Source organism: Odontomachus brunneus, unplaced genomic scaffold (assembly GCF_010583005.1).
Source record: "Odontomachus brunneus isolate Ranch 3 - 2012 unplaced genomic scaffold, Obru_v1 Obru_scaffold_076, whole genome shotgun sequence".
Classification (NCBI taxonomy): domain Eukaryota; kingdom Metazoa; phylum Arthropoda; class Insecta; order Hymenoptera; family Formicidae; genus Odontomachus; species Odontomachus brunneus.
Genome location: NW_022639526.1, coordinates 1,596,131 through 1,613,109, shown reverse-complemented (window position 1 = coordinate 1,613,109; position 16,979 = coordinate 1,596,131). Strand labels below are relative to the sequence as shown.

General features: G+C 41.4%; 1 protein-coding gene across 8 annotated transcripts in view; it reads left to right on the top strand.

Annotated features, from left to right (window-relative positions):
* The window catches only part of LOC116847288 (small conductance calcium-activated potassium channel protein), a 154,508-nt gene that overhangs the window by 119,864 nt on the left and 17,665 nt on the right, over positions 1 to 16,979 (top strand). For all 8 annotated transcript variants that reach the window (XM_032822133.1, XM_032822131.1, XM_032822130.1 and 5 more), the window contains 3 exons: positions 6,737 to 6,832; positions 12,302 to 12,723; positions 15,972 to 16,107. In XM_032822133.1, coding sequence (XP_032678024.1) covers positions 6,737 to 6,832; positions 12,302 to 12,723; positions 15,972 to 16,107 — 654 coding nt within the window. The remainder of the gene's footprint in view (positions 1 to 6,736; positions 6,833 to 12,301; positions 12,724 to 15,971; positions 16,108 to 16,979) is intronic.

Below are 16,979 nucleotides of genomic sequence, written 5' to 3'. Positions count from 1 at the left end.
AAAAGTCGACTTTGAAACTTCCGAATGTCCAAACTTTCACTTAGACTCTTTGCAAGTTTCTTGCCAACAGAACGTTTTGCCGATGAAACGCGAGCTGCGATAAGCTTGAGTAATTATTTCCCACCTCAAAGAAGTGGTCGATCCCTTCCGCGAGCCTCTTCTTTCCTATCAACTCGCTTCCTTTGACGTCGGAGGAACGTCTTCCTCGTCGGGGATTAATTTTTCAGGCGCGTCGGAGGAGCACCGCGAGTTCACTCGAATCTTTCGTCTTATTTCTCCTTGTCGGGCTTCTTTGGAAGAAGACAACCTTTATCGAGTTTGGTCGGATGGGGAGAAAGAGAGAGAGTGTATGTGTGTATGTGAGAGAGAGAGAGAGAAAGAAAGAGAGAGAGAGAGAGAGAGAGAGAGAGAGAGAGAGAAGGGAGAGAACGGGCGATGATCGCTTTATAATCTGCGCAGGACAAGGGTATATTCTCATGATGTATCGGCGGAAGTAGTATAATAAAGGGGGAATTCTGTTCGCCGCTTCCTGTTGGCTGTTGCGGAAATTACCCTGGTAAAACACGCGATCAGTTAAGAAAATCATTTGTCATCTTACCGTTGTAACAAAACGAAAATTAATTCCAATAATTACGCCTTTTGTATTCATGCCGCCCGTTTTTATCGCGTTTTTTTTTTCTTAGAATCTACAATATGCTTCCGCTTACAAAGCAAGCTGAATTAACCGCGCGTCACTTCACGTCGATCTCTCGAAGCAGTTTGATATTGATTTCTCTTCGGTCTATTTGCAGTGTTTCAATTCTTAAGTCGAAATTCCGTCGGAGCAAACTTGACGTTTAGCACGTAGCAATGTTCGATTCTTCTTATCCGATATTTGAGCTAAATTCGTAAATAAACCCTAGTTATGATTACATACGAGCAAATTGTTAGCATCCGCTACAACTCACTTGCGAGATGTTAGGTCGAGCGTTTACACATCTATATCGATGAAACACGTGTGTGATTCGGTGTCCCACAAGACACATCATGTCGGGAGTAATCTCCCGACTAGAGTTGATCTTTTATCGCCAAAGGTGGAGCGCACGTGCGTCGAAGGAATGTCCGACAGCTAAAGGCAACCTAAATCCAAAATAACCGTCTATAAATAACCGTCCATGTTATAAATCGACATACGCTTGTTCGAAGAATCGAAACATGAGACGAACTGAAAATCCCACGTCGTCGATAAATATGTCATTGGCGAATTATAAAAAGCCATTCCCGCCGTGTCAACTGGAAGTTCAAGTTCAATACTATCTGTGCTTCCTTTTCCTTTCTGTCCTCTATCATATCGTCCACTTCACAATTCCCGACCTTCCGATACTTCCACTCGCTACTTTCCCATTCTATTCTTTTACGCTCAATAAGCTTCCCTCCACATTCTAAAAAATTCCTCCCTTCAAACACGAATTTTATATAAATTTAAATTAAAAAAAAAATTTGAATTTCATATTCAATTCTCAAAAACTGAATATCCAGTTCTCAAAAACGTACAATAAGTAAATTTAACTTTGAACATTTTTATTCTCAAATTTTTTTTTTATAACTGACCGCATTGAAAGATAATTTCAAATTCAACAAAATTATTTTACCATCTATCATCGTATTTTTCTTCTGTCGCATACCCGATATTAAACTAACGCACGTGTTTTGCAGACGACTCGAAAGCTCACGTAATGACACATGTTACATCCTCAATATATTCGCCTGTCACAAGGCCGTAGAATTCCGCCATCGAAACTCGCAGTGTCCTGAAACGCGATTACTTTAACGTTTTTTTATTTTTTTTTTTTTTTTCGACAGAAAGAGAGACAAAAAACAGCAAAGGGGTTTCTGTTAATTTCACAGGGCGTGACCACACAAACGACGCGCGGCTCGCTCGGTCGAAAGTGCGACATGCGCACGAACACGCACGAATAGATCATGCCGTCGCTATAGTAACCTCGAGAGTCTGAAAGCTCGCACCCCGGCATTCGGCAAATATTTTATTTACGAGTTGTGATATTACGATATATATACCATGAGCATCAATAGGGAAGGTACCTCGAACATCGTGCTCATTTTTATTGAAACTGAGATACTTAAAAATACCGACAAAATTAAGAGATAAAGCAATATGAAGGCTTTAATATGAAGGCTTTATATGCCTGGCCACACATACAGAGAGAGAAAGAAAAAGAAAGAGATTGTATGTACAAGTTTTCTTATTATGTAAAATACAATGTCATTTAGATATTTAGTAGCGGAATATTATTCTACTCTTGTTATTGTCGCAACAAAAAATACAATGAGGCAAAAATATTTGTTAAATGTAAATTTATACAAAGGACTGAACTTGACTGTTGAATACTTCCGTAATTAAGAATGTCGTTAAATGTAATTTGATGATGGAAATACTAATAATATTATCTCTCGGGTTTCTCTCAGTGAGAACTAGTGAGAGGTCAGAAAGAAAACGGGATAATGACGGGAATTCTTCGGGGAATCGCGTGAGACCCTTCATTAAAAAAGAACACAAAATATTCGAGAGAAGGAGACGCGTAATCCTCGTCGACCATTTTCGTGCGAGTAGCGAGGCAGCAAAAGCTAATACAATAGGCGTCAGGACGAATGGCAGCGCGAATACGTACGAGCCAAGACATTGTCGGAAGGAACTCGATGATGCGAAACAAAGAGGAATCCTTTGGATCGCCAAGAGCGACGGCTTGGCACGGTTCCCTATATTGTTTCAATCGATCGTTCGGGCCTTTAAGGGGATGGATACCCGCTTAAGTTTTCGTAAGGAGCCCATTAAAATCCCTCGTGGTTGTGGGAACAGCCCAAATCCCGCCGGAAAGGACGAGCAACATGATGCGGCTGGCTTCGTGAAAGATAAATAAGGGGTATTTTCGTCCTTACGTCATGTATACAGTCAAGTATACGTTATTATTTCATCGTATATATTTGTGTATATTTTATTATGGACATATTTGTATATACATACGTATGTACAAATATGTCCATAACAAAATATATGTGTATACGCACATGTACGTGTTTCTGCACGTACGTCGCGTGTACACATTTTTGGAGAATTGTTTTTTTTTTTCTAATTATGGTCGAAACCTATTAGTGCTTTGACATTTTTGACTGGGAACAAATCGATTCCAATTCGTATCAGTTACAGCATATAGTGTGTCGGCTACCGCTATCCAGTCAGGTTTTAATGACAGGTTCTCTGACAGGTCTAGGGTCGGTCTTCCTTTGACAGAATTCGGCAGAAAGAGAGAAAAAAGAGAGAGAAAGAGAGAGAAAGCTTTAATTACGAGAACGTTTAATATTGGAACGCGTCTGAAAACACTTCAAAAGTGGCCTAATTTATCAGAAATGCCCTTTAAAGATATCTTTTGCGCGTCTTTTGGATTCTCTCTCTTTCTCTCTTTCTTGCGTGTCTAGTCGTAAAGCGACGCACGTTGTTCTTGAATAAATACAAAATAAAATATAAGACGGTTATAATATATAAATAAAAAACTAAATGAAAGATAAAAAACCATTCTAAAGATAACGCGTGTAAAGATATCTCCCGACAGAGATATATACTCTACGTCATACCATATACCGGCACAGAGCCCATATTCGTTCTTTGAACACGGAAACGCCGACGTGATTTTCCGAGATGGACTCGCGGCGTGGAAATCGGCCTCCGTAGTTGCGATCGCAATAATTCATGGACCGCGGTTGCGGCTCGTATAATCCTCCCCTGTCCTCTCTCCACCTTCCTGTATCGATAGGCTCCTTTAGTGAACGGTATCAGGGCACAATCGACGGCCAGCTCGTAAATTTATTATGGCGAATCCCAGCGCCCGCATGCGTAACACGTCGAAACTCGTGGCTTTCAACTTTAAGACACGATAACCGGTAATTGGCTCACCTCGTTAATCCGTTTATGAATTCGACCGGCTGCCAGTGACAACGAGGGGATTTCGCCGAATATCGGCATGCCGGTGACGTTTTGCAAATGAACAGTCATGGTCTTGTTATTCTTACATTGTATTCCGTTGGATCTGTGCGTGACAGACGATTTACTCGCAGGGACGAAATTTTTATGGTCTCAGATTTTTTACGCTCGTACAGATGCGCGTATCGCTGATATTGATCACTTTAAATGTCAGCATTCTATCTTCCAAGTGTTATGCGAGAATTCTATAAAAGTATATCCAGGAAAAAATTTCGACATTAAATAAAATGAAAATTTGATGAAATAATGAAACTATAAATTTGATGAAATTTCCCGCTCCGTGTATAATAAAAAGAAATATTTAATAAAAGAAATATTTTTTTCACATAACTTTCATGGGGAATGTATTAAATATTTAATTTCTATAACAGAGAATTCTGTCTTAATATTTCGAAAGTATTTTCGCAATTTGTTATAATAAGATTTTTATTACTTCACGACTCTTCCTAAATCCTAATAAAATCTTTCATGGTCAAATATTACGCTATTTGCGAAATTTATTATCTTTGAGATTTAGAAAAGAAACCTCACGGGAGAGAGCGACGGGGAGAGAGGTAACTGATGTTCGGATTGGCTCTTTTCGTTCTTACGCGTCTTTAATCCCTTTCCAGATTACATGGTGGAAAAGGGCTTCGCCCGGCCAGCGCACTTGTTGTCGTCGTTCTTCCGGAAAGCAGCGCGTTATTGCCATCCACAATTCACCTGGCCGAAAATCTCTTAAGCCGCTCTCACACGCGCACCGAATATACTATGTACACGTACAAAAAAAGTTGTCAAAACTATCCCCTCGAGTACAGAAACAGCGAAGAACACGCTAATCAAAATAATGACTACTTCGATATCGCGGTGTCTACAAGTCTTTCATTGCACAAACAGTGTCGAAAGTATCATAAAACGCTTTTCTTCTTCACGTCACACTCATTCAGCACGTTACGAGTTAAATTCCCGATTAAGAGAATGTGGGAGTGTCGTGAGAAGTCGAGGGGTATAGGTAAAAAAAGAGTAATGTGTCGTACATGTAGGCAGTTCGCTAATATTGAGTTACAGATGTTGTTTTAGTTGACTTCATGTTACGCATGTATACATATATACACACGTAGCGTACATACATGCGTATTCAGTTCATTCATATATAGTCGGACAGTGCTAACGGATTATCTAAACAACTACGTGTATTATCTTTCTTTACCAGATATACGCCAGCATATGTGCAGCCAAATCGTAGTTTTCAAATTCTTTTTATCAAATTTTTCAAATTGTATTCTGCCGGTCTAGTGGTGTCTTCACAGATCGCCTGCATAGCGCTCAACTTTTATTTTACGTATATAAATTTTTAATTTTCACATCAAGCGAAAATAAAAGGTAAAGTCAGCTATCATATAAAATGACACTTGCAAAAAATTTTTCCTACATTTCGTATAACACAAACTGCAGCACCATGTATTAACATATGTACATTCACAGAATTTGCAATTCCGCGAAGCTGAATAGGAAAAATTTGCAAACTACAAGAGCTGGTAACAATCACGGCTTATTCCTTTGAGAGTGAAGTTGACTGAATTAAGGTCTTCGTGTTATTTAAGCTGAACGAACTGCTGAACGAACGAAATCACCAAAAGTCGCTCGAGTCTGCGTCTAACTTAAATCGCTAAAAATAACACGGTCGGTGAAACTCAAATCTGTGAGCGGCGATCGACGACGACACTCCGCGGGAATCAACCTTCGTAAATTTCAGGCGTCACGAAATTACAGTAAACCCGAGCAGATAAAATCGCAAGTGAATTTACAGCGTACGATAAAGCGCGCGCCATGTTTTACGGCGAAATTTTTAACGCGATCGTTAAGATTAGCGGATCGTTGGAGACTCCTCGATTCCGTTTCGTGAGATACTTTGTTTCGCGAATCGCCAATATTTCCGCTCGTTGTCGGTGTCGGGTTCACTGCTCATTACTTTGTGTAATGAACTTCGTAGATTCGATAACCTGTGTATCAATACTTCGTTCAACGCCATTTCCCAACACGATATTTGTTCAACGTAAGGGCTCAAGGAATGAATGCGAGATTCGAGAGGTCGTAAAAATCACAGCAATTTCTCGAGTTTCTCCACAGAACATAAACTTGACAGACAGGTAGGAGGGCGGAAGGGGCAGGCAATTTTATTTTTTCTTCCCCTTTTTTGAAGCACAGTGTCCTCTACGTTGGCGCTTTTTACGAGCGCTGAAAACGGTTAGCGCCTTTTCTAGCCGTGTCGTGAATTTCAAGCTGTTAGCAAAAGCGCTGTGCTTGACTTTTTACGATAGGACAATAAAGAACTCTTTACAAAGGCGCGTGAATATTTCATTTGTCCAAGGGACGTGGACAATTAACGCGTGGCAACAACAGACTTTGTTGCATCTGCCTTTAATTACTTCGTTTTGACATTAAAATTCACCGTTGTATTGTCGAATACTCGATTATTCATTGTCCGAGACGTGTAAATGCTTAAAAATAATCACCGTTTGTTTCGATCATATTTTTGCCGTTCGTGAGAAATAGCTATAATTTTCCGAGGCACGCGCCACACCTACACTTAAACACCTACATATCTGGTATATTATTTCCCCGAAAATGGAACTTTACACTATTATGACGAAATGTTATCGTATAAATCGGTATAATTCCATAGATGGAGAAGATAACAAGAACTATATTCTGTTTCAGGCCTCGTTTTGGTCGACAGCACTGAAAACCCTGATCTCTGTGTCTACTGTGATACTGCTTGGCCTCATATTTGCTTACCATGCCTTAGAAGTTCAGGTACGTACAGCTCAAAATATGCATACAACAAATGTACATTTAAATAAATGTAGAATTATTCGAGGCAGCGCGATGACAGTCTAATAACAGATCCAACAAGATACAAAGATCACAGACTGATTACTCACAGAAAATAAGAAAATTATTTTAATAATTTAAGCCTTTCGTTCGCACGATTACTGCAGTTTTATCATTTTCGCGTAAAAATATTTACCCCCGAGAAATATTCTAGGTTCTAAATATCTCTTAGTTACACTGAGAGAAAAATATAGTTGCTTTTGGCGTCAACTATATTCTTTTGTGATTTTAATTATAAAAATAGGAAAATCATTATTTTAGTAAGTGTTATTAGAAAGATGGTTCTTCTAATTACTTTTCTGGTTAAAATCACAAAAAAATATAGTTGACGCCAAAAGCAACTATATTTTTCTTTCAGTGTATGGAAACGTGTAGATTGTCATTACTATTGTTATTCCTGTCGTAGTATGCAAATAAATTATTATTACAAATAATGCATGCTAATGCTACCACAAATATCATTGCAATCATGATTATTCGCTCATTATAAATTATTAGCGTAAGTTATTATTGTAATAATATAATATGAAAATCATAAGCCAATATCTCCATGTAGCCTGTGAAACACACATGCTCTCATGAGAAAGAGAGAGAGGGAATGAGAGAATTAACACCATAAATAAAAAGAATGTGTGAAATTGAGAAATATAGTTTATAGAGGCGAGTCGCCGTTACGTTTTGCTGTATGTATCGTTCCGAGTAGGCCAAGCGCGACATTACGCCTCAGTGATCGCGGGAATTTAACTGCCGTCTATTGTATCCGTCCGTCAAAATCGCGGGAAACCGACGCCAAGCTAATCGAAATGGTATCGCGAGCGTGGACAATTTCGCCGGGGCTGTGCGAGCTCGGGACTATTAATGCACCGCTAATAAAAGGCCAATTACGGTGCGCGCGTGATCAAATTTTATCTGCGATTACTCACGCACAATGTGCCGTCATCGACTTCCAGGATATTTATGTCGAGCTACATGCACATATATTCACACACACACATATTAGAAGTTCCCATAAATAATCAAGTATTTACGACACTCTTCTTCTACTTCCGCTATATATAAGCAATATTTTCTTAATGTACTATTTGGATATTTAATTTATATCGTTAATTAGAAGTCTATAGACAAGGTTTTACTTGACAGGTTGATACTAAACACATAATATATAGATGTATATTAAAAATTCCTATGAGAGTAATGAAGAATTGATGAAACTGTTATTTCTGTCAATTTCTTCTTGCCACGTGATATATGAGCAGTATTTTCTTAGTGTCTGCTATTCGAGCGAAATATCCAATTTATACCATTGATTAAATGTCTATAGATAAAGCTTGGTTTATTGATATTAAAGCTTTGTGTGTGTCTGACGTAATGTATAATTTAATTGAAAATAAAAGCTCCGTCTTTTAAGTGTGTTTCACTTTGAAATACTTGATTATTTGTGGGTACTCGTAATATCTCAAGCGTCCGGAAAAATTATCGGGAAGTTCTCAACTTAAGCGCGCGGATTATAAGCCCGATGGTCTTACGCGATAATGTCGTCCGGAAAAGAGAGACAAGAAGCACGAGGCAGCGGAGAGAAGTCTCCGGCGGCTTTCAGTTCGCTTCCGGCCAGGCCGGAACTCGTCTTAATAAGATACCAATGGTCGGCAGTAAAGCGAGCTTCGCGAAGCTCCGTAAAGCACGGAGTGGTCTGATTATTTAAGCGCCAACTCAAATATTGACGCTATGGCCATCTTTCAAGTCTCGACGTCGGAGACTTTTATATGTACGGGCTGATTCGCAAAGATACGCTGTGTAACTTCTGTATCCGATTCTACCCGTTCGACTTTCATCGGGCGGATTCGCATGAACGTGAATCGGGCATTGTGTACGACGACGGAATCTGAGACATTTATATCCCAAAAGCAAAGCCGGAAAGTATGACGTCTTAAAGGAGTTTGCCGAAGATTTCCGATGAATTCGCGATTTCCCTTCGACACCTCGTGACTTCTGACCCAAGTTTCCAAATTTTCGGTAAACATATCTTCTCAAACGCTCGTTGTCTCAACCGCCAGATCAGATCAGGTTCTGTCTTGAGTGTTTCCGTTCCGATGGAAACAGGTCGGTAGAAGCCGATCATGAAGTGAAAAGGGAGAAAGACGGTAGCTGCCAATGTCCTTCGCATATCCCGAAGCGAATAATCCCGACTCAATGTGCCGGAAAAACGTTCTCGTCAAGCTCGCAGTCGTCGCGCGATGCAATTCCGACGCGATATATATCGAGGCCCCAATATTGCCGCACCCTCGCAACGCGCGACAACGAAAATCGACGCGGCGGCGTCGATCTGCAATAGAAGCAAGTCCTGCTCGTCTATTTCCTGGGTAGAAAAAAAATTGTTTAGAGACTTTGGCTTTAATGGAACTTTCGGTACGCCTTTTATGCGAATTTATTAAAAACGCTTTTTCTTCGCAATATAGCAAGTCCTCCGTGAAATGATCTATATACATAGATTGCAAACTCCGGGCTTATTTCAATGAAAGTCAGTTAAGTCATCGAGTTAGATTATCAAGTCATCACATACTTTAATAACAAATTTTGAAACGAGTTTACAGTTAATTATTCATTGAGAAGACACGTTGAAGGCTGGCCATTATCCGCTAGCAATTTTGATTAACGAGTATTTCGGGGCGGAATCTTGAATTAAGTCACTGACACGTAAGACTTGCATGATTAAAGCGCACGATAAGGGTATGCATGTTATCTATCATCTCGAGTGTGTTCGCAGTCTGTTATATAATATCAGCCCAAAAGTCGAAGCTGTGAAAGGTTCCTCGTTTTTTCCCTCACTTTTAATGGAGAAACCATCGATGTCGATGATTGGATATATTGCCAAGTGTATGACGATGACCATTCCGGCTACTCCAAGTTGGCTTGCGCAATTTTGCGGCAACAACAGGCTGGCTTGGAGCCTAATGGCCCGTTGACCTTTCAGCACCTGTTGATTGTCGTTTATCAACGATTTGCATACGCAGATTTGCTAGGATTCACCTGGCGCTGCGAAGTAAAGCAGTTTCCCTTGGGAGACGTCGTCCGCCTGATCGATGTCGCTCACACGGCCTTCCGATCGCTTTTCCTCTCTCCTCTTTGCCTCTTATTCGATACAACTAACACCTCGTCAACCTATTCGTATTTCTGTAATAAAGTTATTATGGCTTTTCCTGACTGATGAGACCTCCAGCATCGTGCACACCCTTCATGTCCCAGATATGAATGATGAATCGATTTCACGTAACTCATCCTCCCCAAATCTCTAATTTACGAGTGACGGTCGCAGAGTTTTCAACGGGTTCTCAAAGATACGAATGATGTGACAAATTGTCGGTACACGCGGATGACAGCAAAGAAAAAAAAAGCAAATCGCACCTAAAGAACCGTTATAAATTCAACGTACGTTATCGGATTTGAGAAAAGTTGTTGAAGTGCGTCATTAATATCCCGTACCTTCGACAGTACAAATCTGTGGTAGCTTCTCGTTTTAACGGGTGCTAGAGGGAATCGTGAATGCATGATATCGTAGTTCCTAGATTGCTATAAAGGTCAGAAGTTACGATATGTGTCATCGTGGTATCTCGAATCCGCACGCAGTTTGAATTTGCGTGCGTCATCGATACAAGATCGATGTCTTACCTTCAGTTCCTTAAATACGTATAGCGCGCGTCCTGCGGCGTTTTTGCCGCGATCGATCCCTGATATCGTACATTCTTCCTCTCACGGTGTCCCAGTACGGTGTAGCCTTCTATCTTCTCGTTATACGAATCCTCATGTTTCCGGGATTATTCTTCCAGATAAATGGACTTCTGCTTGCATTATGCTAATCTATGCAGACCGCCGGCGGGTCGCGTCTCTCGTACCAGGTGAAAAATACGAGCTGCAAAGTATCGGCGATGTATCAGGTGTGAGATATCGCCAAGATGTAAAAGGTCTTGCGCACTATGATAGATGTGTCCTATTCAGCCCCTCGGATCCTCGACAATGAGACAACTTCATTGTTGAAACATGGTCTCCAGAGCGAAATTTAAAATCGCTAAAATCCGACCCGTATTCAAAACTTGCACCACCTTGCAGTGTGGCGTGTTATATCGCAAGTTTCAATAATTCCCTGAAGCTTCCCTAATACCTTTCTAGCGAGAACTCGCGATATCGATCCATGCATGGAGAATTAGCGGTTTGATATTCCGTGGGATCGTCGATTTCTCTGATATCGGAAATCCTGAGTTTACTGAAGATTTGCAAAATCAACGACGCTGGGGAATTCGGGATCTGCGAAGTCAAACAGTACGTGGAAATTGAGATTCACGAAGCGGAGAACAAAAACAACAAAGGAGCCACACTGTCGGGTATGCATTGGAGATATGTAATATCAAAAATCTCTCCCCCACAACGTTGACGCAACGTAAATTACACGCTCCAAAGTACGTGTTACAGTGTGTGAGACCCTTTAGCGTGAGATGTTTTAGGTCCGGAAGGATCGTCACAGTGTTAAGGATGATTTGTCGCCGGCGTGGCGACAACAGCAGCGTACGGTTACAACGGCGCGGTTCTCTCACGCATAACAGACGACGATAAACAACGAATACGTGTTGCGCCGTTTTAATCAAGTTATGGCAAAACGGCTGGAATTTATATTAATCAGGGAGCTCAAAGTGTGAACTTTCATATCGGCATACGTGAGCTCATTTGTCCCGATTGAGTAATTAGCAATATCAAGCGGAATCGATACATGCCGGCATACCTAAAAATTGCTTTGAACACGTTCTGCATATAATACGATAGCCCGGCATGATTAATTTACTCGTTTATTTACTCGTCCAGCAATCGTGCGAAATGGTCATGCATAAAGAGATATTGTGATGATATTCATATTCGATGAGAATCTGAGCGTTTAATAATATTCCTCCCAATTAGCTCTTGACATACTGCACATATTAATCCCCGTGAGGTATATTGACGAAAAAGATTGATCGGAATATTCAATAAAAGAGATTGAAAAATCTAAAAGATACAAAAATTCATCCAAAGCTTCGAAAAGTGTTCCTTGATTTTGAACCAATTCATTCAATGTTATTTTAATAACTTGAGTATTTTTTGAATATTAATCAAATATACAAGAATTTTAATACATATTTTTACCGTTTAGTTTTTCTTTTGATGCGATCGTGCAAGTGTAATATTTCTGTTTATTTAATGATAACTCTGTGTGTAACATACACACACACACACACATGCATATTGTGTAACATCATGGTGATCAAAAATCCGTGGAAAAATGTCACGAGCACAGATGACGTTAGAAAGTATGTTCTCGATTTCCCTTGATAAGTATCTGCCAATTTTTGTATTCTGGCCTGACAGTTGTTCATGATCGATAACTGCGCGGACGACTGGCGGATCGCGATGACCTGGCAGCGGATCGCGCAGATCTCGTTAGAGCTGGTGATTTGCGCGATCCACCCGATTCCGGGCGAGTATTACTTCCTGTGGACGACCAAGCTGGCGAACAAAAACGGCGACATCGGCTCCAAGTGGGTGCCGTACGACGTGACTCTCTCGCTGCCGATGTTCCTCAGGCTCTACCTCATCTGCCGGGTGATGTTGCTGCATTCGAAGCTCTTCACGGACGCGTCGTCGCGCAGTATAGGGGCCTTGAATCGCATCAACTTCAACACCAGGTTCGTCCTCAAGACCCTGATGACCATCTGCCCCGGCACGGTGCTTTTGGTGTTCATGGTCTCCCTGTGGATCATCGCCTCGTGGACGTTACGACAGTGTGAGAGGTAAAAGTTCAACTTGACATCTCGTGATTGTAGACGGAGAGGTTGCAGCTTAACAATTTGATTCAACATCTCAATTTTTCAAGCATTTCACAATTAAATATTACATTAGATTATGTTATCTAGAGCTCCAGAACCTTTTTAGATATCCAACATCTAATAACCGCGTTGGAACAATCATTTTTCTTTCATTTCTTCAGTCATTTTTCTTTATGCTTCTGACGTGTGTGCAAGTGCTGAAAGCATGTCAGATTATATTCCGCCTCAAGACGATTTCGCGGATCTCTCTCCCTCTCTTTCTCCCTTATATTTTTCTGCTGAAGAAGAGCAAGAGCAATTGTTCCATTTCGCAAATCTGAGGCGTTATCTGAGGCAAGGGAGGGTAAAGCAGTGACACGCGCATTTCGGAATCATACACAGTTCAATGGACACGACTCATTTGCGTGCGTTTCAACGATGATTGATCTACGACGTAATGGTACGTCCATCCGTCGTGCGATCGCGCCGTAATCATAAATCTCAGCGTCCTCGCCGGTGGGACAGGTCCGATTGAGGTCGCCGTTGGCGAATCGCACGGGATTTAGTGGATTCTGGAGCCAATAATTAAATTCCCCCGTAAATAGTCGCGCCGATTTCGGGAATAATCAATCTTGCCTAGGTAATATCGCAAGGCGCTGCTCGGAGGATTCCATCAGAGCCAGGTAGCTCTGGATGAAGGAGAGAATCCTTCTCCTACCCGCCGCCTCAATAAAACTTCCGGTTCTCCTTAATGGATGAGCTCTCCCACCCACGTCCTTAACAAAAATATTTATCACTCGGGTAATGTTCATCTCTCTCTCTAGCTTCAGCATCCTGCGGAAGTCCTTGATGAGCGCCCGCGAGCGGTCCTTAGCCGTGGGAATAGCGACTGTTTCATTGTTATCCAAAGGACGATCATTGAAAGCGGCTTTCGTGTTTGATATATTTCGCGCGGTCCTATCTTCTGCTTCCAATATAGAGTAGATTATGATAATGTTCTCGATAATGTTGCGGGTAATTCAGCTTTCCGACATATTTTCACGGACGTTACATGAATGCCGCGAATGCTGACGTCTCTCGTGAAGGATTCCGTTTAACAAGCGGTATTTGTTCATCGAAAGACGTTTCAAACATTTAACACCGTATGATTTCGGTATTGATTTTTAATTCGATCAAGTAAATGTTACGCGCATACGCGCAACATTTAGAATATCAATATTTATGGCACAAACTCTTTTATCGCGAGCGTTTCGCGAGTCAAAGCAACGTTGAATTTCGTCATAGAAAAATATTTAGCGCCGCTATTTCTTGATCGATACTCTTAATCGTCTCGAATGAACTCTAAATATCATATCGTCCGTAAATTGTGCCGTGATAAACCGCCATTATCCGTAGACACCTCTGCTGTCATTAATCTCGTCTGGTCTCTGGTGTGAAACACTTCATCGAGTATCCTTTTTCCTCTAAATTTATTTCGCAAAATAAATCACCGCGTACAAACACGTCGTATTACACAACAAGAATGTGCGATAGCGTCGCGTTATTTAATAACGCGCAAAGTCAGCGGTTTTTGCGGTTGTGTTCGAATTTCGCCATTTTTCCGAATTAACAAATCAATTCGATAATTTGAATCTCACACGCCTGTAAACGACGACCAAGCCCGAGGCCAGTTTTACGCACGGATTATCGGACCTCGAATTATCGCGAAATTTAAACGATATTTTATTCATCCAATATACGTCCGCATGCGGCAGCGTGAATTTCCACGACAATAACGCGATTTTCGCGGAACACAGTCGACGATCAATCATGCAATCAACGTTGCTACGAGAATAATTCGTTCCACGGGAGTGCTACCGGACGGAACGTTCGTTATGTCAGGTGTGGATGATCAATTTCGTAGAAGAGATAAGTAAAAGAGATGAGCGAAGAGTGAGAGAAAGACTGTCGCATTTGTTACACAGTTAATTTCGTCGAAGTGACTCTCTCGCCCCATTTCTCGTCTTCGCCATTTCGAAGAACTGATATTATCATTGTTTGAATTGTGTGAAACCAACTCTTGCATTAATCTCTATATATTTTTTTATGTTTTCACGGGGAGGAAGCGTTAGTGAACACATCAAGCTCCTAATATCGGCGATTTAGTGCTTTAAGTGCGATTCAGTTAACGGCTACGATTCGTACGAGCGAAGCGATAACCGACCAGCTGGGGTCGACTCGCAGATATCGCCCGGGGTCCGGAACTTTTGATGGACCGTAAAAGATTCCGCGCTAAGGCGGAAACATGTAACATCGGCCTGGCTCGTTAAAACACTTTATGATGCGGATTAGAGTCAGTGTGCCGTCCACCTCATCCCAGCCTTCTTCACGCCCAATAATGAATCTCGCGGGAAGCATAATGCTATCTTTCGCCCTATAACTTACCGTACTCGCACCATTGTTCGCTTATCCCCCGGGCGAAGGGATAAATACTGGCCGTGGCGAAATGAACATATCAAACTATGAAAGAAAGTCGCGACTGCTGAAATGTCCCTTTCCGGGAAGCAGTGCGCCCGCCTCCTCTTATAGAGAAGGTCGGAAGATTATGTAAAATAATTGTTTATCATATTTTAATCACCAGCAAAAATAATTACCTTTATAAATATGCTGTTCAAGTATAAATTAAAGAAATCTGAATACATTGGAAGATTAATATGATAATTTCCAGATTATATCCATATTATCTCCAAATAATCTCATTACTTTTCTAGTAATAGTAATAGAATTAAAGAGATTTTGTTAATGTCAATTTTTTTTCAAAAAATTTTTTTCAAAACAATATCAACCATTCTTATTTTGAAATAAAACTAACACCAAAATTTTTAATTTGTATGTCTGCAGGAATTCAAATTTTTTAGGTATTCTAGGCCTGTAGTAAAAGTTGTCACCTGGAACTTGTCTCATAAGAAATGCTCACATTTTTATTCAGAATCAGATCCAAATTTTTCAGTTGAATTATATCATATGTGTAATCGCGCGCGTTTCAACTGAAGATTTTTCATCTAACTTTGAATTCAAATCTGAACATTTTACTTGAGACGAGTGAAAACCAGAGACCTCAAAAAGCTAACGAAAAACTTGCCGAGATTAAAAGAGGAAAAAAAAATGACATAAATCTGAAAGCAAATTTGAAGAAAAATGTATCCATATACGTGCGCTTTGTTCGTAATCCAATCTTCGCTTTGGCATGACAGGTACCATGATGAAGAACACGCAAATCTCCTCAACGCCATGTGGCTCATCGCCATCACGTTCCTGAGCGTCGGTTTCGGCGACATCGTGCCCAACACATACTGCGGTCGAGGTATTGCCGTCTCCACCGGAATGATGGTAAGGGCAGAACGTAAATTGGCACGAAGTCGCGGAAATTCTCGCCGCCTCGCAAATTACTTCGTATCATCCGGGGAAATCGTAGTGGCTTATCTTCTGCTCTCACTTCTCGCTGCCAGCACTGATCATTACCCTGACCAAAATCAACGAAAGTTGTCGGGAGAGTTGCGCCGGATTACATCGCAACAGCAATCACGTAGATCGTTAATCTTTGCCGAAGTCATCGCGAACTATGAAGCTTGTTGTACACGCTCTACCGCTGTATCCAGCTCTGGTGCAGGGCCGAAGCAAACATGTAACTTGGTATAACTCGCGTTAAACGGCGCGGCGGGCTAGCCTGCGAGGTTCATTACGACCGCAGCGCGCATTGGGACCATAATGAGCGGCTGATCGTCGCGATCGATCGACTCGTTGCTCGACCGTTACAAATCACTCCCGTGCTGTGATTTACACTGTTACATTCAGCCGCTTTCGCCACAGTCATTACACAGTCCACTTGTAATTAAAGGCAACAGAGGACACAGCAAATGTTATGTCCATTCTCGCGCCCCTCGGGAACGTCCCGAGGTCGTTCCTTATTGTTATAACACCCCGTCCTACCCCGTCCACCTCGTCTTCCGTGTCCGTTCGTACAATTTCTAGCTATTCCCGCGTTAACCCGTTAGATTTGTAACTATTACTAAGCTTTAACCGGCACGGCTAGTTCCAGCGTTGCGGGCTAATTCCTCGTAAACTTCCGCCGCCAGAGCACGGCTGTTGTTTCCGGAAGTCCAGTTCCGATCACAATTCACAATACGTTTCGGAGTCTCATCTCTCCCTCTATCCCCTCCCTTGCTTACCAGTCCCTTTCATTTACGAGATTCCCCCCCCCC